The sequence below is a fragment of the Hippopotamus amphibius genome, chromosome 8, assembly GCF_030028045.1.
Source record: "Hippopotamus amphibius kiboko isolate mHipAmp2 chromosome 8, mHipAmp2.hap2, whole genome shotgun sequence".
Lineage (NCBI taxonomy): Eukaryota > Metazoa > Chordata > Mammalia > Artiodactyla > Hippopotamidae > Hippopotamus > Hippopotamus amphibius.
In genome coordinates, this window is record NC_080193.1 from 53,084,482 (window position 1) to 53,108,973 (window position 24,492).

The 24,492-nt window shown below is 36.1% G+C and overlaps 1 protein-coding gene across 5 annotated transcripts in view; it reads left to right on the forward strand.

Annotated features, from left to right (window-relative positions):
* ACMSD (aminocarboxymuconate semialdehyde decarboxylase) overlaps positions 1 to 24,492 on the forward strand; it is an 87,973-nt gene that overhangs the window by 57,317 nt on the left and 6,164 nt on the right. For 3 of the 5 annotated variants that reach the window (XM_057744318.1, XM_057744317.1, XM_057744321.1), the window contains 2 exons: positions 13,843 to 13,941; positions 16,988 to 17,192. In XM_057744318.1, coding sequence (XP_057600301.1) covers positions 13,843 to 13,941; positions 16,988 to 17,050 — 162 coding nt within the window. In that variant the 3' untranslated portion in view covers positions 17,051 to 17,192. Of the gene's footprint in view, positions 1 to 13,842; positions 14,123 to 16,987; positions 17,193 to 24,492 lie in introns of those variants that run through there. The other 2 variants (XM_057744316.1, XM_057744319.1) reach the window with 2 other exon arrangements.

Consider the following 24,492-nt stretch of genomic DNA (forward strand, 5'->3'; position numbering starts at 1 on the left):
AACTCAAGAAGTATTTATTAAGCATCTATCAAGTAAGGACTGGTATCAAATGATGAAGTATGTAACCTTCATCCTATAAGAGCATTTGCCTCCTAAAGAATTTCTTCTCCCTACCTTTTCCCTGCTACTATCTCTTCTCTGAACAAGAAATGCAATTACCAAGAACTTCACTTTCAGTTCTTTTATGCCTCCTTTTCTCTCTCCCTTAAGAAATGACTAGCAAGTTAGAAACGGTCAAAAGTTTATCAGAAGGTATCAATATAAGGTATATAGGTAGATAACAGGTATGAAAAATTTACAAACCAGATTATCACAAGTGGGTAATTAACCTCCTATAGAGAGGAGTTGTGAACAATACATAATTATTAAATACTGCCAAACCATAAAGTGGGTGTTCTGCAACAGGCTTCCAAAGTCAAGCTGGCAGGAGAATAGTGAAGTGTCTTAACCAGGAAGGATGAATTGCAGAGGAGTGGTTTTCATTTCTGCTTTAAAATCATTTGCTTTCTTTGCATTGGAACAGAACATGCTCCTCCCCACTTAAAATGTATTTATATCTAAGAAGGCCATAATACTGGGAATGGAAGAATTCCTGGCTAGAAAAAAAAATTATTTTCTAGGTTTCATGTCAATTTTATGTTAATGTGATTGACAAATGTAATACTCTACAAGCATGGGACTTTTAAAACTTATGTTGTGTTTTGAAATTGTAAACAACTTTTAGCAAGAGAAGTAGAAATAAGGACAAATGAACCTCCAGTGAATACCAACCAGGCAGTTCAGAATGAGATCAGCTGTTGGCACAGATGTGAGGAGACATAACTTTGGCCTTTAGGGCTTCTACCAGCAGGTGTATTTGCTTGGTTTTATACAGTACATGAATATAGGAATCTAGAGACAGAGTTGTGAGTCTATCATGGCCTTCCTCTAAACTTTATTATATACTTCCCCACATTATTTTATGTAAATGTATTCATAAAACCTAGGAAAATCTTTTTTTTCTAGCAGAAATCAAAGTGTCATTTATCCTCACAATAGCTCGAATTGAGAGTATTTAAAATGCATTTAATATTTCAGGCCTAGTAACAATCAGACTTCCCTCTTTCAGACATTCAAGCCTTCATTCCTTTGACACACAAAGCCACTCTCAGATTGATTATAAGCATAGGTTAGAGTTTTATTTCAAATGAAGAGACTTTCTGAAAAGCCCAATTCAAAGATTCTATCTGCACAGGGACATTTTATAGGGGAAAAATGATTAGACAATTATTGTTAGGCTGGATTTTAAAAAAGAAGGACATGACTATCTAGTTAAGGACAATTGGGCTCTTTGCATTATTGGTTAAAGTTCTTAGACTAATACTTTCTAGACTACTTTCAATAGTCAATTGAGTGGGTTTCCTAGGAGGAGCTTTTAAGCTCATTAAAGTCTATCAAAAACTTGCTCAAGCAGTTTGGTGACAGATGTTAATTAGACTTGTGGTGATCATTTCACAACATACACAAATATTGAATCATTATGTTGTATACATGAAACATATAATGTTATATGTCAATTATACCTCAATAAAAAAGTATAGGTTTAAATGCTTCTATTAGAAAAAGAAGAAAGGCATAAAATCAGTGATTTATGATTCCACCTAAAGAAACTAGAAGAGGAGAAAAGTAAACTCAAAAAGTAAGCAGACAGAAAGAAAGATAAAGAGCCAAAATCAAAGAATGGAAACAAGACAAGAGGGACATACACACATATAGTTCCACACTGGCAATAATGACCACATCTAGTGCCCAGATCTTGGTTTCTAGATACACTTTCTACTACCAGGAAGCTAGGCTGCTTGGAGAAAAGGCTGATTCCAGAAGAGAGAAAATACAAAATGAGCTGGAACAACTTTTTGTGCCTGAGAGTAAGGAAGTATTCAAAAAATGGTGGGGAAAAAGCATAAGACACAGGGGTCAAGTTGAAGGGGTCCACACTGATCAAATCTGAGATGATCTGGTCATCAAAACAAACAATGACAGTAATGGATTATAATCCAGTCAACAAAATAAAGTCTAGAATGATATAAATAAATGGACAAGTGAACATATATAATTATATAAGTAAATGTGTATGTATATATGATGTAATCTCTTCCTTATAATTACTTAATACACAAAAAAGATAGAGTAAGAAGATCAGTATTGAATGATAAAACCAGTGGGTGAAAGTTTGATGAGGAACAAGATATTTATGTGATCTTAAATTGTCTCCCCACAAATTACTTATTAATCATGAAGGAAAAAATAGTCTTTATAGGAAAAAAACCTGGTGGGTCCCAACTTAACTAAATGATCAAATATCACCAACACTGGGACAAACTGGTAACATGTACCCCTGACTTGATGCAGTGAAAAAGACACAACATCGCTTCTGTAAAATTTCTACCCCAAAGGCATAATTTGTATGTAATCATGAGGAAATATTTAAAAAAACACCAACTGACATTCTATAAAATTCTATAAGATAGAATAGAAGGACGTTCTGTAAAATAACTGGACTACAGTTGTCTTCAAAAATATCCAAGTCAAGAGTGACTCCTCCAAAAGAAAAAAAAAGAAAAACATTAACTGCTCCAAATTAAGGGAAACTTCAGAGCCACAACAATTAAATTTAATGTAATTATCAACTGGATCTTGGACCAGGAAAAATAATTAGCTACGAAGCACATTGTTGGGATAACTGACAATGTTTGAGTATTGACTGGTGATAATATATATAATAACATAAATATAATATTATATATATCAACTTACATATTTGTTTCCTGATTTAAAAAAAAACTGTACTATGGTTATACAAGAAAATGTCCTTTTTCTTAGGAATAAACTCTAATTTATTTAGGAGTAAGGGGCCATAATGTCTCCAACTTACATACGGTTCAGAAAAAATGTGGATATATTCACAAATATCTATACAGAGAAAATGATAAAGAAAAGGGGGCAAAATACAAACAACTGGTGAAACTGAGTAAAGGTTATATGGCAGATCCCTGAATTATCTTGCAACATTTCTATTTAATCATTTGAAATTCTGTCAAAATAAAAAGTTGTCCACCACGTTAATTAATTAATCAATTAAAAATAGGAGTTTGGGGCTGGATAGCGCATTCCAACCAGAGGATAAACCTAGTAAAGTCAGAAAACTATAAAAATTTTTGGTATAACTGGAGCACAGTGTGAGTCATTCAGGATTCCAGCGGGAAATAAGATGGCATACCTGAATTGAGAAAACTAGAGAAAAAAATTAATAAATGGATTATGTACAAAAGTATGGAAAGCTCCATTACCATTCCAGGCCAAAACTTGAAGAAAGAGAGGGCTCTGTGAAAAGGGCCTGCTAAAAGGAGCTGAGATTTTCAGTTGGAGTCAAGCTGATGACTCCAAAGGGAGAGGGCTGGGGGATAAACACTTCTCTCCATTCTCCAATCTCTGCCTATGTCGTGCATTAGCTAAACCCAACTAGAAGCCTGAGGACAAGGGAGCCTGTTGTACAGTACAGACAAGTCAGCTTCCAGGGGACAAACAGGAGAAAAACAAGATATCCAAAGAGCAAGTAAATGGGATGTGGGGGGGGGGGGGGGAGGAGAGTAAGAGACTGCAAAAGTGAGAACAGGAGAGAGAATGAGAATAAACATGATGTTGCATAAATATTAAGCTGAGGACTTTGATATTAGATAACATGTTGAGTTTTAATTGCCTGTGAGGCAGCCAAGTGGAGGTGTCCAGCAGGCAGCCACACACCCAGGTCTTGAGGCTTAGGAGCTATATCTTTGTTTATGGATGAGACAAAGCAGCACAAATAGAGTGATAATTAAAAGGAAGAGGGAAACCCAAGCTAAGAGATAATGTGTAGTCAACATTTTTTCACAATTCACTTTTTCCTGCTGTGCATCTGTTTTTCTCCCCATCACTCCCCTGAAAGTACACTTAATAAGGCTGCCAAATCCAACAAAGACTCTCCACTCCTTATCTTTTTCATCCTCTTCTAAAGCATTATTTATTAAACACTTTCTCCTTCAAATACCTCTCACTGCATTTTTTTCTAATACCACTTGTTTTCTGTCTCTCCTTCTCTGCCTCACTGGCTGTCTCTGCCTGTTTTCTGGACATTCTCCCTCTGTCTTCTATTCCTGTAAGCACTCCACTCCCAGTGTTGATGTTCCCTATGGCTCCACCCTTAGCTCTCATCAAAAACTATGGAGGTCAGTAGGCAGTAGAAGACATGTTTAATCTCGCACACACAAAAAAAAAACCTGTAAATCAGAAACTCCATAGCCAGCAAAACTATCCTCCAAGAATGAGAAGAAATGAAGATATTCTCAAATAAACTAAAGCCAAGAGAATTCAATGCTAGCTGACTTACCATATAAGAAATGCTAGAGGGTGTCCTTCAGGCTGAAATGAAATGACACTAGACAGAGAGGAAATCACAAGGGAAATTAAAAATATTTAATACAAACATAACATAAAACAAAACATTCCAAAACTCATGAAATGCAGCTGAAGCAGTACTTAGTAGGAAATTTATAGCTGCAAAATGCCTATACTGAAAAAGAAGAAAGATCTCAAATCAGTAGTCTATATGTCCATCTTAGAAACTAGAAAAAGAAGAGTAAACTAAACCCAAACAAGCATAGGAAAGGAAATAACAGATATTAAAGCAGATATAAAAATAAATAGAAAATAGAAAAACAATAAGAAAATCAATAAAATTAAAACTCAGGCCTTTGAGAAGATCAACAAAATTAGCAAAACTTTAGCTAGACTGACCAAGAAATAAAGAGAGAAGATTCAATTACTAAAATTGAAAATGAAAGAGGAGGGCATTACTAGAGACCTTACAGAAATAAAAAGAATGGTAAGAAAAAATATGAGCAACTGTGTGCTAACAAATTAGATAACCTAAATGAAATGAAGAAATTCCTAGAAACACTAAGAAACTGACTCAAGAAGAAATAGAAAGCCTGAATAAACCTATGACAAGTAAAGAGATTGAATTAGTGATTTTAAAATCTCCCACACAAAAAAGCCCAGAACTAGATGGCTTTATTGCTGAATTGCATCAAAATTTTTAAAAAGAATTACAACAAATTCTTCACAAACTCTTCAAAAAAGTACAAAAAGAAAGCAATACTTCCTAATTTATTCTATGAGGGCAGCATTACTCTAAAACCAGGAAAATAAATCACAAGAAAAGTACAGACCAATATCCCTTATGAATGTAGATGTGAATTCCCTCAACATTTATTAAACTGAATCTAGCAACCTGTAATAAGAATTAGACACCATGACCAACTGAGATTTATCCCCAGAAATGCAAGGTACCAACATACAAAAACCAATCAATATAGTACATCATATTAATAAAGGACAAAAACTATACAACCATCTCAATAAATGCAGAAAAAGCACTCAACAAACTCCAACAGCCTTTCATGATGAAAATGCTCAGAATCTAGTGGAAAGGAACATTCTCAACCTGATAAAGAACATCTATGAAAAACCCACAACTAACATCATACTTAATGGTAAAAGATTGAAAGTTTCTGCTCTTACCACTTCTATTCAACATTGTACTGGAGTTTGTAGCCAGGGAAATTAGGCAAGAAAAATAAATAAAAGGCATAAAAGTTGGAAAGGAAGAAGCAAAATTATTTGCAGACAACATGACCTTCTGTATACAAAATCCTAGAGAATCCACAAATAAACCATCAGGGCTAATAAAGAGATTCATCAAGGCCGTGAGATAAATATACAAAATAAATATACAAAATATATACAAAATATACAAGATAAATATATAAAAATTACCTGTATTTCTAAATACTAGCATTGAATAATCCATAAATGAAAGTGAGAGGACAATTCCATTTACAATAGCATCAAGAAGAATAAAATTCTTAGGAGTAAATTCAACTAAATAAGTGCAAGACTTGGACACTAAATTACAAAACGTTGTTGAAGAAAATTAAAGAAGACCTAAATAAATAAAAAGATCCTATGTTCATTGGTTGGAAGACTTAATATTGTTAAAATGGCAATACTCCTCATATTGATCTACAGATTCAGTGCAATCCCTATCAAAAATCTGGGGGGGGGGGTGTTGTTTGTTGTTTGTTTGTTTTCAGGAATTGACAAGCTGATCCTAACATTCATATGGAAATGCAAGGGACTCAGAATAGCCAAAATGATTTTGAAAAAGAACAAAATTGGAGTACTCACACTCCCAATTTCAAAACTTTCTACACAGATACATACAGTAATCAAAACTGTGTGGTAATGGCTTAAGAACAGACATAAAGATAACCTATTTTGAACAAAAGTACCAATACAGTTCAATGAAGAAAGAATAGTCTTTTCAATATATTGTAGTAGGACAACTGAATATCCACATGAGGAAAAAAAGTAATAATAAAGTTGGATCTCTTCTTTACACTCAAAATACACAAAAGTTAACTCAAAAGGGACCAAAGACCTAAAGGGGAGAGCTAAAACTACAAACTCTTAGAAGAAAACATAGTTGTAAATCTTCGTAACCTTTTAGGCAATAATTTCTTGAATATGACACCAAAACCACAAGCAACCAAAGAAAAGATTAAATTCATCAAAATTTAAAAATTGGTGCTTCAAAAGATACAACAAAGTGAAAAGACAACCCACAGAATGAAGAAAATATTTGTAAATCATACATCTGATAAGTCTCTGGTACTCAGAAAATAAAAAGAACTCTTACAACTCAACAATAAAAAGGAAACACAGGGACTTCCCTGGTGGCTCAGTGGTTAAGAAACCACCTGCCAATACAGAGGACACAAGTTCAATCCCTGGTCTGGGAAGATCCCACATGCTGCAGAGCAGCTAAGCCTGAGCACCACAACTACTGAGCCTGTGCTCTAGAGCCCACAAGCTACAACTACTGAGCCTGTGTGCCACAACTACCAAAGCCCGCATGCCTAGAGCCTGTGCTCTGCAACAAGAGAAACCGCCACAATAAGAAGCCTGCACAGCACAATGAAGAGTAGCCCCCACTTGCCACAACTAGAGAAAAGCCCCTGTGCAGCAACAAAGACCCTACACAGCCAAAAAACAAATAAATAAATAAATTTATTTAAAAAAAAAAAAAGGAAACACACGGGCTTGAATAAACACAAAGGATATAAACAGATATTTCTCCAAAGACATACAAATGGCCAATGAGCCAATGGAAAGATGTTCAATATAATTAGTCATTACAGAAATGCAAATCAAAACCACAGTGAGATACCACTTTACACCCATCATGATAGCTATGATCAAAAAGATGGACAATAACAAGTGTTGGCAAGAATGTGGAAAAATTGAGACCCTCATACATTGCTGTTGGGAATAAAGACTGCTGCAGCCACTGTGAAAAATAGTTTTTCAAAATGTTAAAACATGGACTTACCCTATGATCCAGCAACTCCACTCCTAGGTATATACCCAGGAGAAATGAAAACATGTTCATACAAAAACTTGTACACAATTGTTCAGAGAAGCATTATCATAATAGCCAAAAAGTAGAAACAACCCACATGTCCGTCATTTGATGAATGGATAAACACAATGTGGTATATCTATACCATGGAATATTATTTGGCCCCAAAAGGAATGAAGTATTGATTCAAGCTACCACATGGATAAACCTTGAAAACAATATACTAAATGAAACAAGGCAACATATTGCATGATTCCATTTACATGAAATGTCAGAAGAGGCAATTCCACAGACACAGAAGGTAAATTAGTGTTTTCCAGGGGCTGGAGGGAGGAGGTAACAAGGAGTACCTGTTAATGAGTATGGGGTTTACTTTGGGGTGATAAAAATGTTCTGGAATCAGATAGTGGGAATGATTAGACAAATTCATGAATATACTAAAACCCACTGAACTGTACACTTTTAAAGGGTGAATTTTATGGCATGTGAATCATATCTCCAAAAAAGAAGAAGGGGGATCTCCCACACCCCTGAATCCTAGTCTTCATTTGTGGAGGCAACTAATGTTACCTGTTTCTCAGCTGCGAACACGTATTTGTGTGCCCTTTATCAGAAACAGAAATATAAGCATAGCAGACACATTGTCTTAGACTGTTTTCCCCTCTTTACGATAAAACTTCAAGATCATTTCTCTTTTTTTAATTATTTTTACTAAAGTATAGTTGATTTACAATGCTGTGTTAGTTTCTGCTGTACAGCGAAGTAAATCAGTTATACATATACATATATCCACTATCTTTTAGATTCTATTCCCATATAGGTCATTACAATACAGAGTATTGAATAGAGTTCCCTGTGTTGTACAGTAGGTTCTTATTAGTTATCTATTTTATATATAGTAGTGTGTATATATCAGTCTCAGTCTCCCAGTTTATCCCTCCCCCCACCCCCATCCCCCTTAGTAACTGTCTTTGTTTTCTACGTCTGTGACTCAATTTCTGTTTTGTAAATAGGTTCATTTGTACCATTTTTTAGATTCCACATATAAGGGATATCATATGACATTTGAATTAACTTTAGTTTATTCAAATATTTGAATTAACTTAGTAAATTTCATATGACAGCTACTGGGTTGTATTTTCTCAATTACAAGATCATGTCTTTTTTCTTATTAATTAATTTTTTATTGGAGCATAGTTGATTTACAATGTTGTGTTAGTTTCTGCTGTACAAGAGCATTCCTCTTTACAGTATAACTTGGTGATTATTTCATTTCAGCATATGCAATTATCCTTCATTCCTTTTTATTTTGGAAATGTGCTATAATTTAGTTTGCTAGTCTTTTGCTGCTACAATAATGTTCCAATTAATTTCCCTGATATATTTCCACTACATGCATATGAGTGTGATACTTACTAGAAGTAAAATTGCTGGTTGAAAATATGTTCTTATTTTATTTTGATAGACAGATTTATTATTGATTATTGATTTAATAGATTAGATTATGAGTTTCCTGAGGAGAGGGACCACTTCTGGGCTTTTTTCCCAAATTTTGTTCATTTTATCACTGCATATTATTCCATTACACAAATATATCATATTCTTATCCATTGCATTTTTAAAAATTATAGTTGACTTAAAATGTATTCACTTCAGGTATACAACATAGTGATTCAATACATTTATATACATTACAAATGAATCACCACAATAAGTCTAGTAACCATCTGTCACCATACAAAGTTATCAGCTATATTCCCTATACTGTACATTATATTTATTAAGTCCTCATGACTTATTTTCTTTATTTTTTAAAAATTTATGTATTTATTTATCAGCTGCGTTTGGTCTTCATTGCTGTGCATGGGCTTTCTCTAGTTGTGGCCAGTGAGGGCTACTCTTTGTTGTGGTGCACAGGCTTCTCATTGTGGTGGCTTCTCTTGTTGTGGAGCATGAGCTTCTAGGCACATGAGCTTCAGTAGTTGGGGCACTTGGGCTCAGTAGTTGTGGCGCACAGGCTTAGTTGCTCCAAGGCATGTGAGATCTTCCCGGACCAGGGCTCGAACTTGTGTCCCCTGCATTGGCAAGTGGATTCTTAACCACTGAGCCAAGAGGAAAGTCCCGACTTATTTTCTTTATAAATGTAAGTTTGTACCCCTTAATCCCCTTTACCTATTTTGCTCCTCCCCACCCCTCCCCTCTGACAACCACCAGTTTGTTCTCTGTGTCTATAGGTCTGTTTCTATTTTGTTTGTTCCTTTTTTTTTTCTGTCTTTAGATCCCACATATAAGTGAAATCGTATGGCATTTGTCTTTCTTTGTATGATTTATTTCACTTAGCATAATACCCTCTAGATCCACCCATGTTGTTTCAAATGGCAAGATTTCATTCTCTTTTTTTGTGACTGAGTAATTGTATATATTTGAGGGTGAGTCAAAATTATCTGCACTCTGGCTGTAAAATTTATTTTAATTAACTTTTAGAAAAGACAAATACATCATTTTTCAACATAACCTCCTTGCTTTTCAATACACTTCATCCATTTGTCAACAAGTTTTAATATTCCCTCATAAAAAATGTTTTAGGCTGAGCTGCAAGCCACAAATGCAACACTTCTTCATCAGAAGTGAATCTTTGTCCTTGTAGAGCTGCTTTCAGGGGCCCAAACAGGTGAAAGCCTGATGGAGCAAGATCGGGACTATAGGGAGGATGCTTTAACACCTCAAAACAAAATTTTTGCAGAGTATCAACAGTGTGGACAGAAGTGTGCAGAAGTGCATTGTCATGCAAGATCACAATACCCTTTAATAGCAGTCCCCTGCATTTAATCCAAAGTTTAGGCTTCAGCACAAACTTTTTGAAACCTAAGTCTGTCATGGATTATTTTATAGGCAGAGCCATGGCTGATTTGCAAATGATTTGCTGCATAATCCACTGTCACTAGTCTATTCAACAGAATCATTTCATATGTATGCTCAATGTTGTCATCAGCCATGGACATGGACGGGCGTCTGGCTTCTTCTTGATGGCTAACACTTGTGCAACCTTCCTCGAACTTCCCTATCCGTTCATACACACTTCTTTGCAACAAAACACTTTCTCCATACTGTGTACAAAGTCTTCAATAAATAACGGCACCAGGTACATCCTTAGACCACAAAAAACGAATCCGTGCACACTGCTCTTCTTTTATGCAAATCACAAGTGGGGCATCCATTTTTGCTCGCACTCCAGCTACAAGTGAACAGATGTAACACGTTCACACCTGCACAGCACTGACTGGGGAGACAGTAGTCTTGAATGGAAAGCACTGATAGTGTGATCAACAGACATTTTAATATAATTGGAGTGCGGATAATTTTTGACTCACCCTCATATTTACACATCTTCTTTATCCATTCATCTACTGATGGACACTTAGGCTGCTTCCATATCTTGGCTATTGTAAATAGTGCTGCAGTGAATATAGGGGTGCATGCATCTTTTCAAATTAGTGAACATGATTGGAACAAACCTGTTCCTTTCTTCTTCTTTTAGTAGCTTCCCATGTGATGTGATGATTTTCTTTAGCATTGTGTTTGATCCTTTTTTCTTTATTTTCTGTGTATATACTGTAGGTTTCAGCTTATGGTTACCATGAGGTTTATATTTACAGCAGATTGTTTTAAGCTGATAGTCGCTTAAGTTCTAATGCATTCTACAAGCACTACATTTTTACATCTTCCCACACACATGCATTTTATGTTTTTGACATCAATTTTACATCTTTGTACTTTGTGTATCCCTTAACTACTTATTGTAGTTATAGTTGATTTAACAACTTTTGTCTTCTAATCTTCATACTAGCTTATTAAGTGGCTGATCCTTTACTGTATATTTGCCTTTTTTTTTTTTTTTTTGGCCTTTATTTTCTTATTAGTAGTTTTGGCCTTTTCTTCTCCACTTAAAGAAGACCCTTTAACTTTTCTTGTGAGGCCAGATTAGCAGTGATAAATTCTTTTAGTTTTTGCTTGTCTGGGAAATTCTTTATCTGTACTTCATTCCAAATGATAATCTTGCCCAGTAGAGTATTCTTGGTTGTAAGTTTTTTCCTTTCATCACTTTAAACACATCATGCCATTTCCTTCTGGCCTGAAGATTTTCTGCTGAAAAATCAGCTGATAGCCTTATGGGGTTTCCTTGTATGTGACTAAATGTTTTTCTCTTGTTGCCCTCAAAATTCTCTGTTTAACTTTTGCCATTTTAATTATGCCTTGGTGTGGATCTCTTTGGGTTCATCTTGTTTGGGACTCTCTATGTTACCTGGACTTGGATGTCTGTTTCCTTCATAGGGAAGTTTTCAGCTATTATTTCTTCAAAAACATCTTCTACCCCTTTCTCTCTTTTCTTTTTCTAGGACACTTATAATACTAATGTTAGTACACTTGATGTTGTCCCAAAGGTCCCTTAAACTATCCTCATTTTTTAAAATTATTTTTCTTTTTTCTGTTTGGCTTGGGTGATTTCTGCTACTCTGTCTTCCATATCACTGATCCATTCTTCAGTATCATCTAATCTACCATTGATTTTCTCCAGTGTATTTTTCATTGCTGTTATTGTATTCTTCAGCTCTGATTGGTTCCTTCTTACATTTTCTAACTCTTTGTTCAAGTTCTCACTTGTCCATCCATTCTTTTCGTGAGTTTGGTGAGCAGCTTTATGATCATTATCTTAAACTCTTTCTCAGGTAGATTGCTTATCTACATTTCATTTAGGTCTTTTTCTGAGGTTTTGTCATGTTCTTTTGTTTGAAACATACTCCTCAGTCTCCTAAATTTGAGTAATTCTCTGAGTTTATTCCTATGTATTAGGTAGGTTGGTTACAACTCCCAATCTTAGAGAAGTGGCCTTAAGTAGATGTCCTAGGGGGCCAAGCAGCACTTTCCTCTCTGGCCACCAGAGCCAGATGCTCCAAGGATGTCCCCTATATGGACTGCATGAGCCCTTCTGTTGTGGCAAGGCTGACTGTTGCAGGTGTGCTCATAGGTGGGGCTGGCCCCTGGTGCTACTAGGCTAGAGGGAGGATTCAAAAAAAAGCACCCACCAGTGCCGGTGTCAACATGGTAGAATAATATTACAAAAATGGCTGCCACAAGCATCTCAGTCCCCAGGGGGAGTCCCAGCTGCCTCCTGTCCCTCCGCAAGACTCCACAAGATCAGCAGGTCTGAGCCAGGCTCTTTTCAAACTGCTGCTTCTGTACTGGGACTTGGAGCAAGCGAGTTTTTGCCCATGCCCTTTAAGGATGGAGTCTCAGTTTCCAGCCCCTAGCTCTCCTAAACACAAGCCCCCCTCACCCCACCCCCTGGTTTTCAAAGCCAGACATTCTCGGTGCTCAACTTCCCAGTGCAGGACCAGCAGTCTGGTGAATTCAGTGTGGGACTTGGACCTCTTGCTCCTCAGGGAGGACCTCCACCGTTGTGATTTTCTCCTGCTTATGAGTCGCCATACCTGGCAGACTGTGTCTCCACCTTGTTACCTGTCAAGTTGTGGTTCTTTCTTTATCTTTAGTTATGGGAAATCTTTTCTGCTAGCCTTCAGGTCAGAGATTTCTCAGAGATAGTTGTCCTGTAAGTAGTTGTAATTTAAGTGTGACAGGAGGTGAGCTCAGGATCTTCCTACTCTGCTGTCTTGATTCCTCTCTAGCCCCATTTCTGTTTTGTTGACCAGGGCAATCTAGATTTTAGCACGTTGCCTGACATACTGCTTTATATATTTGTAGACAGACAAGCCTGTGTGATTTATGGTACAAAGTGTCAAATAGAAATTCAAAGCTACATCATTAAAAAATGGACAACAATCTAGTTTATAGAGATACCCCCGTTTAGGGGGGTTGATTGGTTTTTGTTTGTTTGTTTTTCTTTTCTTTTCATCCAGTTGTTTTTTATGTTTTCCTTTTAAACTCTAGTATATTTTCAAAAATTGTGAGGTCAATTGCAGTGCATCATTTTAAGAAATACAGAATCCTTAATTTCATCTGAGAACATTAGCATGTTAATTTATTAAATAAATGCTTGCTTCTTATATCTGAGTATTTTGCATTTCAGCTATTTAAAAAAAACAAGGGAGGATTGAGGGTTGATTTGCAGCTTTAAGAGACCTAATAGCGGCACCTGCTGGAGAAAATGTCAGAATAAGTTTTGAAGCCATTAAATCTTAAAAATTTTAGATCAGTTTGTTTCTATTAATGAGGAAGAAATTTGTTATTTTACCATAGGAATGCTTGTAATATGTAAATATAATTAATTTTACAAGAGGTTCTTTGATATTCTACAAAATTAGAGACAAAAGTTTTTCTTTCTTCAGGATAAAGTCATTTTGGGAACCGACTACCCCTTTCCACTAGGTGAGCTGGAACCTGGGAAGTTGATAGAATCCATGGAAGAATTTGATCCAGAAACAAAGGTATGTGCCTTTGGTATGTGCCTTTACTTCATGGACTTCTTCCTGAATTTTCCTGCTCTAATGGTGTTTGGTTTCAGAGCACTTGGATATGTGATAGCAAAGAACAGAGAAATCGTTACACTTAATATTCTGAGGACTGTTACTTGAGCTCCAGAAATAGCTGACAAAGGAAAAACATGGTCTGCACAAAATTTTAAAAAAAGCAGGGGGGCGGGGAGGAAGGTTAAAAAGCTGAAAGTCAGCCTAGTACAACTAAATTCATAAAGCCAAGGAAGAAAACTGTAAAGCACATTACAATAATATATTTAGATTTGCATGTTAGATGAACAAGAAAAATGCCAAAAATTTTCCTTTAATGTTTCTGTTACAAATCTACCAAACTCAAAAGTTGTAAAAATTCTAGTTGTTTGGATGCTGAGACTAAAGTCTTGATGAACAGGACTCAAGGATCCAGAACCCTCAAGTAACTGGATTTTTTTTTCTTTCAGCATTTGGCTTGATTAGGGTGGCTAAATGTGCCTTAATGCTGCCACTGCCTATTCTGCCCCTTAGGCTTCTGAACCAAAATGAGCTTAAAATGAGACGCACTGTCCCTAGATTTCCTCTCCTTTGTTTTCAAAAAATCTTGAATAAAAATTTTATACTGTCACAAATTCATGACATCCTGTATAAGGTTACTCATTATAGCACTGTTTGTAATAAAACTAAAAACAATCTACAGTGGAATAAATAATAACATATCCACACAGTGGAATCTATACAGTGATAAAAAATATTAAGAATCAATTTCCAAGATATATTAAGTTAAGCAACATGCAAAAAACTGCATATAGTATACTTCCATTTGGGTATAGTATACTATCCATTTGTGAAAAAAATTTATAAACCCACATATAAGTATCTGCTTATATATGCATAAAATATTTCTGGAAGACAGACAAGAAACTGATAATTCTGGGAAGGAAAAGTAGTGGCTGGGTATCACTAGTGAAAGGAAATGTACGTTTTATACATTTTGAATTTTGAGCCACATGAAGGTAAAATTTCACTAAAAAAAATTTAAATGAAATAAATAAACCCATTTGATGAGTACAACAACCCTGGGAGATAGTCAGGCAAATGCATTCTACCATGTAGATGCAGAGAAGGAAAACGAGACCTGGGGGTTGAGTGATTTGCCGAAAGGGATATAATTGTTGGATTACAGCACATGGACCCAACCCCAAATCTCCTGACTCCAGGATCAGGTCTCCACCCAACACACCAAAATGTATCTCCTTCAAAGGACACTCAGTACCAACCTATTTTTAAAAGTAAAGCAAACAGCTTCTCACAGCAGCAACAGTCGCTTCTGAAATCTTCCTTGAGAGGAGGATGGCTGAAGTGTGAATCAGGGAAGAACCTGGAGTAAGAGGTCCCTGCCTCAAATTACCCACTCTGCAAGGCTGTGTGAAAACCCTGAAGTGGTCATGCTACAGAGATACACACTAATGATATGGATGTTACACAACCCCACACGTTTCCTTCCACCCTCAGCTACATGCCCGCCCTTTTCAAGTTGGACATATAACAATTAGGGTATCACAAAGTTACCCCTTGAATCACAATCCTTTCTGTGGAGCTGATCTAATCTGTAGTTGCAGAGAAGGTGAAAACCACTTGGCAGTCTTTTTCTCATGTGAAATTTATAAATGTACATATTTGTACAATATTCTGAGACTCTTCATCTATATCACTTTCCTTGCTCCAAAAGAGCTTACCATTTATTCAGGGCCGTGTGAAAGGACAACACATAAATGGAGAAGGTGGTGGGTGCCTAGATGACTCCTCGGCACTATTTCTAGCTCCCTTGTCCTACCTTTTCTCTGTATGTGACTCCAAACAAGTTCTTAAAACTCATTGGAGGGTCCTGTGGAGGTAACCAAAGAAGGTTATTTTCCTAAGAGAGTTTTCTATGCTATAATTCTCCTCCCTTCCTCCCACAGCCAAGTTTCAAACTTAGATTTCAAACAGAGGGACAAATGGGTAATTGGATGCAGGCAGTCAAAAGATACAAACTTCCAGTTGCAAGATAAATAAGTACTAGGGTTGTAATGTGCAATATGATAAATACAATTAATGCTGCTATATGCTATTTATGTTAAGTTATTGAGAGATTAAATCCCAAGAGTTCTCATCCCAAGGAAAAAACATTTTTTCTATTTCTTTAATGTTATATCTACACGAGATGATGGATGCCCACTAAACTTAGACTGTTGTAATCATTTCATGATGTATGTAAGTCAAGTCATTATGCTGTATACCTTAAACTTATACAGTGTCCTATATCAATTATATCTCAATAAAACTGGAAGAAAAAAAAAGAACTTCATTCCTTTTGGGGCTGAATAGTCCATTTATGTATACACCACATTTAAAGATGCATTCATCTGTTGATGCATGCTTAGGCTGTTTCCATCTCGTGGCTGCTGTGAATAGCGCTGCTGCAAACGTTCATGTACAAGTATCTGTTTGAGGCCCTGGTTTTAATTCTTTTGGATATATGATTAGGAGTAGAACTGTTGGGTCATATTGTAATTCTGTTTCTAATATATTTAAACTTATCACTATTACTTTATATAAAATGCATTTGAAGAAATCTTTCATTAAAAACTATTACTATAAAAATTAGCATAAAACAAATATACATTTTATATATTACTTATAACATAAATACACATTATTTACATGTTTCAAAATTCAAAAACTCCACCATTTTTTATCCATGATTGTCAACGTATTTGAGAAGTAGGGAAAATAATAAAAGCACAAATATGCCACACACCATGTATATGTTTGCTTTTAAAAGACTGTGCAAAACAAATATATGAGTATAATTTGAGAAATAGCTGGGCAAAACATTGGTCAAGAGATTCACTTGCTAACCTCCTAATATTTTTCTCTCACATTGCGGAAGTGACTTTTTAAAAACCTGATAAAGACACTTAATAAGTACTTTCAAACAACCATTAAATAATACTTTAAAATAAAATCTTTTCTTTTTCAGGATAAACTCAAAGCTGGCAATGCCCTAGAATTTTTGGGTCTTGAGAGAAAACAATTTGAATGACTGAATTTACTACAAGGGAAATTTCAAGAAGATATTCTATTTTTGCTTTTAAATATGTATCACATACACATTAACAAAATCCTATTTTGAACTCTTTTATCCAGAAACAGAATATATCCAAAAATCCTAAATTGTTCGTAACAAAAATGACTCATATGTTTTTATTCTGAAAAGCAGTACATTATTTCATGTGCAAATCAAAAATGATTTTCCCAGTGCCTTTTAAATTAACGGCAGAAATAAAAAGCAAAATGTCATTAATGATGTACATGGAAAAAATAACAGATTCATCCTAGAGGGTTCAGGTAAGTTCTCTACTTTGAGCAAATAACCTGTTTTTATTTACTTTTAACACTTTCCATTAGCCCAGAAGTGGGCTGGGAATGGTTTAGATTCCAAAAAAGTAAATGATACACATATTACATAACCTCCAGGAACTTATCACCCAATTAGGGAGGCAAGATACATGTGCATGGAATAATAACTAAGCAATAAAACGTGTCACAGAAGTTTCAGTAGGAAAAATTCATTTCGATTCAAACTGGGCAGATCTTCACAGAAGCTGCAACTCGGGCTGAGTCTATAAGGACGGATGAGGCATGTTTAGGTTTAGAAGGTGGGAAATTGGAAGGCAAAACCAGGGGAACATAGTTCCCATGTGAATGAGAACTTATCTATCCTGGAGAAAAGTTTTAGTATGTAATTTACTTTTATCAGAAGCTCTTTTAATTTAAAAATACTAAGCAGAATGTGTAAAACACGCTATGGAGATTGAACAGGGCAATACCAAGGCAGCCTTGTTCTACTCACTTCATTTCTGGTCGTCCCACCTGGGCTGCTGAAGATGAACTTGGTCCTGGGAGGGGTGATGAACATCTGTGGTTCATGTACCTCTGGATGAATTCTAAAATCAAATATAAATTTTCAAAATTATCCTCTTGCTTTATATTCATTAATACTTCTTTTCCCTTCCAATAGTCCAGAAAATCAAGAAGAGTTGAGTAATGGCATGTAATCTGTACTGACTTAATTTTTGCTAAACCATACCCATCCCATTATTTTCTCTTTATTTAGTCTATAACTCTCTTGCTCTTCCTGTTGCTTTCTAGGACTTTACCCACCCACCACTCTGCTTGTTATTGCAATCTGCTTAAAAAGAAAAACAAAGTTGAGCAAAACAGCAACATGAAGCATATATTATCATTTTTTCCTCCCCCATCCTTTGGGGAAAATGTCTGTTCCTTTTCAAATAATCTATATTTGAGCACTTTTAACACAGTGTTTAATTATTGTTTTATTATGGAAAGTAACCTGATCACTCCAGTATCATAGATATATAGATAGATAAAAAGCTTGAATAGATAACGGGTGCATTCATAGTCACAGAGTATTTATATGATGTGTCAGGACTGTAGGACAGTTACAGACACTGGGGATATAGAAGTTAACAAAAAGGATAAAATTCCTTCTCTAATGAAGCCTACAATCTGGAGGGTAAGAAACATAAATAAAGGAGGGAGGACAAAGAAAGGAGGAATGGAGAGTGAGAGGGAAGGAGGAAGGAAAGAAAGGAGGAAATTCTTATGCTGATAAACATTATGCAGAAATTAAAACAAGGAAATGTATAGAGTGACTAGGGGAAGGACGGGAGATAAAACATTAAGTTGTGGGGCCAGAGAATACCTCTTTAAAGAGGACTTTGAACTAAGAATCGAATAATAGAAAGAAACAGCCATGGAGAAGAGTCTTCTGGGCAAAGGCTGGAGCAGCAAAGGCCTTTGAGGCAGAAAAGAGCTGTGGCAGAGCTTTTGAGCAAGGGGGAGAGAAGTAGGGACAAAGCTGAAAAGCTGGCCAGATAAGTAGGCCACGGTCAAGAGTTTAAATTTTCTTATTAAGGTTTATAGGAAGCCATCGGAGTTTTTAAAATAGGTTTGTGACATGCTCTGACTTACATTTGAAAACACACACACACACACACTAGCAGCTGTGTACAGAATTATTTAAAGGGGTCAAGAATGGTAGTAGGGAGACTAGGGAAGAAATGATGGTAACTTGGGCAAGAGTGGTAGAATGGGGATGATGAGATGAGGTTGTAGGGAGAAGCAACAGCACCTGATAATGTGAGGACAAGGGGAGACAGGAAGGAAAGAAATCAAGTTTGATTCCCAGGTGTGTGTGTGTGTGTGTGTGTGTGTGTGTACACCATAGTTTGCTCAATCAACTTCCTACATTTGGCATTATATGTAATTTCCAATATTTTGCAATTACAAGTAATGCTGCAGTAAAATTAGGTTCATTTCTTACATCATACATACGGATAACTCCAACATCGATTTGATCAAAGATTTACTTCTAAGATAAAGTGAAACTCTGCATATGCTAGAACAGATGAGAAAATTCCTCTTTAATCCAAATGTAAAGAAGTGCTTTCTAATGATGTCTTTTCTTTGTAATAACTCTGGACATTTAGCCTCTGAGCTGTAGCTAAAGGTATTAAACTCATCCATACTTTAGACACAGATGCCTTGACTCCCAGTTTTTTTCACTGGAGCAGCTGGGTAGATTTATTTTATCATCATGAGGAAGATTGGGAAAAACATGTTTGGGAAGAAAAAGAATCAATGATTCTACTGTTGGACTTGTTATATTTCAGTTGTGTCTTAGACATTTAAGTAGGAATGTCCAGCAAGTAGTTAGGAGGTATACTATTCTGGAGAATTCAAGAGGGAAGTTGGGGAGAGGCTATCAGTGTATAAAAGGTATTTAAAGAGAAGAGAGAGAGAAAGGACCCGAGAAAATATTGGAAGAGATTATAGTTGAAAACTTCCCTAACATGGGAAGGGAAATAGCTATCCAAGTCCAGGAAGCACAGAGAGTCCCAGGCAGGATAAACCCAAGGAGAAACACACCAAGACATATAGCAGGCAAACTGACAAAAATTAAAGACAGAGAAAAGTTATTAAAAGCAACAAGGGAAAAGCGACAAATAACATACAAGGGAACTCCCATAAGGGTAACAGCTGATTTCTCAGCAGAAACTCTGCAAGCCAGAAGGGAGGGGCACAATATATTTAAAGTGATGAAAGGGAAGGACCTACAATCAAGAATACTCTACCCAGCAAGGATCTCATTCAGATTCGAGGGAGAAATCAAAAGCTTTACAGACAAGCAACAGCTAAGAGAATTCAGCACCACCAAAACAGCCCTACAACAAATGCTAAAGGAACTTCTCTAAGTGGGAAACATAAGAGAAGAAAAGGACCTACAAAAACAGAAAGAGAACAATTAAGAAAATGGTGATAGGAACATACATATCGATAATTACCTTGAATGTAAATGGACTAAATGCACCAACCAAAAGACACAGACTGGCTGAATGGATACAAAAACAAGACCCATATATATGCTGTCTACAAGACACCCACTTCAGACCTAGGGACACATACAGACTGAAAGTGAGGGGATGGAAAAAGATATTCCATGCTAACGGAAATCAAAAGAAAGCTGGAGTAGCGATACTCATATCAGATAAAATAGACTTTAAAATAAACAATGTTACAAGAGACAAGAAAGGGCACTACATAAAATCAAGGGATCAATCCAAGAAGAAGAGATAACAATTATAAATATACATGCACCCAATATAGGAGCACCTCAATACATAAAGCAAATGCTAACAACTATGAAAGAGGAAATCGACAGTAACACAATCATAGTGGGGGACTTTAACACCCCACTTACATCAATGGACAGATCATCCAGACAGAAAATTAATAAGGAAACACAAGCTTTAAATGACACAATAAATCAGCTTGATTTAATAGATATCTATAGGACATTACATCCAAAGCAGCAGATTACACGTTCTTCTCAAGTGAACATGGAACATTCTCCAGGACAGATCACATTTTGGGTCATAAAACAAGCCTTGGTAAATTCAAGAAAACTGAAATCATATCAAGCATCTTTTCTGACCACAACGCTATGAGATTAGAAATCAATCACAGGAAAAAAAAACTGTAAAAAACACAAACACATGGAGGCTAAATAACACACTACTAAATAACCAAGAGATCACTGAAGAAATCAAAGAGGAAATCAAAAAATACCTAGACACAAATGACAATGAAAACACAATGATCCAAAACCTATGGGATGCAGCAAAGGCAGTTCTAAGAGGGAAGTTTATAGCAATACAATCCTATCTCAAGAAACAAGAAAAATCCCAAGTAAACAATCTAACCTTATACCTAAAGAAATTAGAGAAAGAAGAGCAAACAAAACCCAAAGTTAGTAGACGGAGAGAAATCATAAAGATCAGAGCAGAAATAAATGAAATAGAAACAAAGAAAACAATAGCAAAAATCAATAAAACGAAAAGCTGGTTCTTTAAGAAGGTAAATAAAATTGATAAACCTCTAGCAAAACTCATCAAGAAAAAGAGGGAGAGGACCCAAATCAATAAAATTAGAAATGATACAGAAGTTACAACAGACACTGCAGAAATAAAAAGCACCATAAGAGACTACTACAAGCAACTATATGCCAATAAAATGGGCAACCTGGATGAAATGGACAGATTCTTAGAAAGGTATAACCTTCCAACAATGAATCAGGAAGACATAGAAAATATGAACAGATCAATCACAAGTAATGAAATTGAAACTGTGATTAAAAATCTCCCACAAACAAAAGTCCCGGACCAGATGGATTCACAGGTGAATTTTATCAAACATTTAGAGAAGAGCTAACACCCATCCTTCCCAAGATCTTCCAAAAAATTGCAGAGGAAGGAACACTCCCAAACTCATTTTATGAGGCCACCATCACCCTGATACCAAAACCAGACAAAGATACTACAAAAAAAGAAAACTACAGACAAATATCACTGATGAATTTAGATGCAAAAATCCTCAACAAAATACTAGCCAAAAGAATCCAACAACACACTGAAAGGATCATACACCATGATCAAGTGGGGTTTATCCCTGGGATGCAAGGATTCTTCAAACTCTCAAAGCAATCAACATGATACATCATACCAACAAACTGAAGGATAAAAACCATATGATCATCTCAATAGATGCAGAAAGAGCTTTTGACAAAATTCAGCATCCATTTATGATAAAAACTCTCCAGAAAATGGGCATAGAAGGAAATTACCCCAACATAATAAAAGCCATATATGAGAAACCAAAAGCCAACATCGTTCGAAATGCGGAAAAACTGAAAGCATTCCCTCTAAGAACAGGAACAAGGGTGTCCACTCTTACCATTATTATTCAACATAGTTTTGGAAGTTTTAGCCACAGCAATCAGAGAAGAAAAAGAAATCAAAGGAATCCAAATTGGAAAAGAAGAAGTAAAACTGTCACTCTTTGCAGATGACATGATATTATATATAGAAAATCCTAAAGACTCTACCAGAAAACTGCTAGCACTAATTGATGAATTTAGTAAAGTAGCAGGATACAAAATTCATGCACAGAAATCTCTTGCATTCCTATACACTAACAACGGAAGAGCAGAAAGAGAAATTAAGGAAACTCTCCCATTTACCATTGCAACCAAAAGAATAAAATACCTAGGAATAAACCTGCCTAAGGAGGCAAAAGACCTGTATGCAGAAAGCTATAAGACACTGATGAAAGAAATCAAAGATGATACAAACAGATGGAGATACATACCATGTTTTTGGCTTGGAAGAATCAACATCGTGAAAATGACTGTACTACCCAAAGCAATTTACAGATTCAACACAATCCCTATCAAATTACCAACGGAATTTTTCACAGAACAAGAACAAGAAATCTTATGATTTGTACGGAAACGCAAAAGACACCGAATATCCAAAGCAATCTTGAGAAGGAAAGATGGAGCTGGTAGAATTAGGCTTCCTGACTTCAAACTATACTACAAGGCTACAGTGATCAAGACAGTATGGTACTGGCACAAAAAGAGAAAGGAAGATCAATGGAACAGAATAGAGAACTCAGAGGTAAACCCAAGCACATATGGGCACCTTATCTTTGAAAAAGAGGCAAGAATATACAATGGAAAAAAGACAGCCTCTTCAATAAGTGGTGCTGGGGAAATTGGACAGCAACATGTAAAAGGATGAAATTAGAACACTCCCTAACTCCATACACAAAAATTAACTCAAAATGGATTAAAGACCTACATGTAAAGCCAGACACTATAAAACTCCTCGAGGAAAACATAGGCAAAACACTCTATGACATCCATCAAAGCAAGATCCTTTTGGACCCACCTCCTAGAATCATGGAAATAAAATCAAGAATAAACAAATGGGACCTCATGAAACTTAAAAGCTTTTGCACAGTGAAAGAAACCATAAACAAGACAAGGCAACCCTCAGAGTGGGAGTAAATACTTGCCAATGAAGCAATGGACAAAGGTTTAATCTCCAAAATAGACAAGCAGCTCATGCAGCTTAATACCAAAAAAGCAAATACCCCAATCCACAAATGGGCAGAAGATCTAATTACACATTTCTCCAAAGAAGACATACAGATGGCCAACAAACACATGAAAAAATGCTCAACATCACTAATCACTAGAGAAATGCAAGTCAAAGCGACAATGAGGTATCACCTCACACCAGTCAGAATGGCCATCATCAAAAAATCTGGAAACAACAAATGCTGGAAAGAGTGTGGAGAAAAGGGAACTCTCCTGTACTGTTGGTGGGAATGTAAGTTGGTACAGCCACTATGGAAAACAGTTTGGAGGTTCCTTAAAAAACTAAAAGTAGAACTACCATAAGATCCAGTAATCCCACTACTGGGCATATACCCAAAGAAAACCATAATCCAAAGAGAAACATGTACTGTAATGTTTATTGCAGCACTATTTACAATAGCCAGGACATGGAAGCAACTGAAATGCCCATTAACAAATGAATGGTTAAAGAAGATGTGGCATATATATACAATGGAATATTACTCAGCTATAAAAAGGAATGAAATGGAGTTATATGTAATGAGGTGGATAGACCTAGAGTCTGTCATAGAGAGTGAAGTAAGTCAGAAAGAGAAAGACAAATATTGTATGCTAACTCACATATATGGAATCTAAAAATGGTACTGATGAACTCAGTGACAAGACAAGAACAAGACGCAGATGCAGAAAATGGACTGGAGAACTCGAGGTTTGGGGGAGGGCGGGGGGTGAAGGGGAAGCTGGGATGACGTGAGAGAGTAGCATAGGCATATATATACTACCAACTGTAAAACAGATAGCCAGTGGGAAGTTGCTGTATAACAAAGGGAGTTCAACTCAAGGATGGATGATGCCTTAGAGGACTGGGAAGGGGAGGGTGGGGGGAGTCGAGGGAAGGAGGGAATACGGGGATATGTGTATAAAAACAGATGATTGAACTTGGTGTACCCCCCAAAAAAAATAAATTAAAAAAAAAAGAA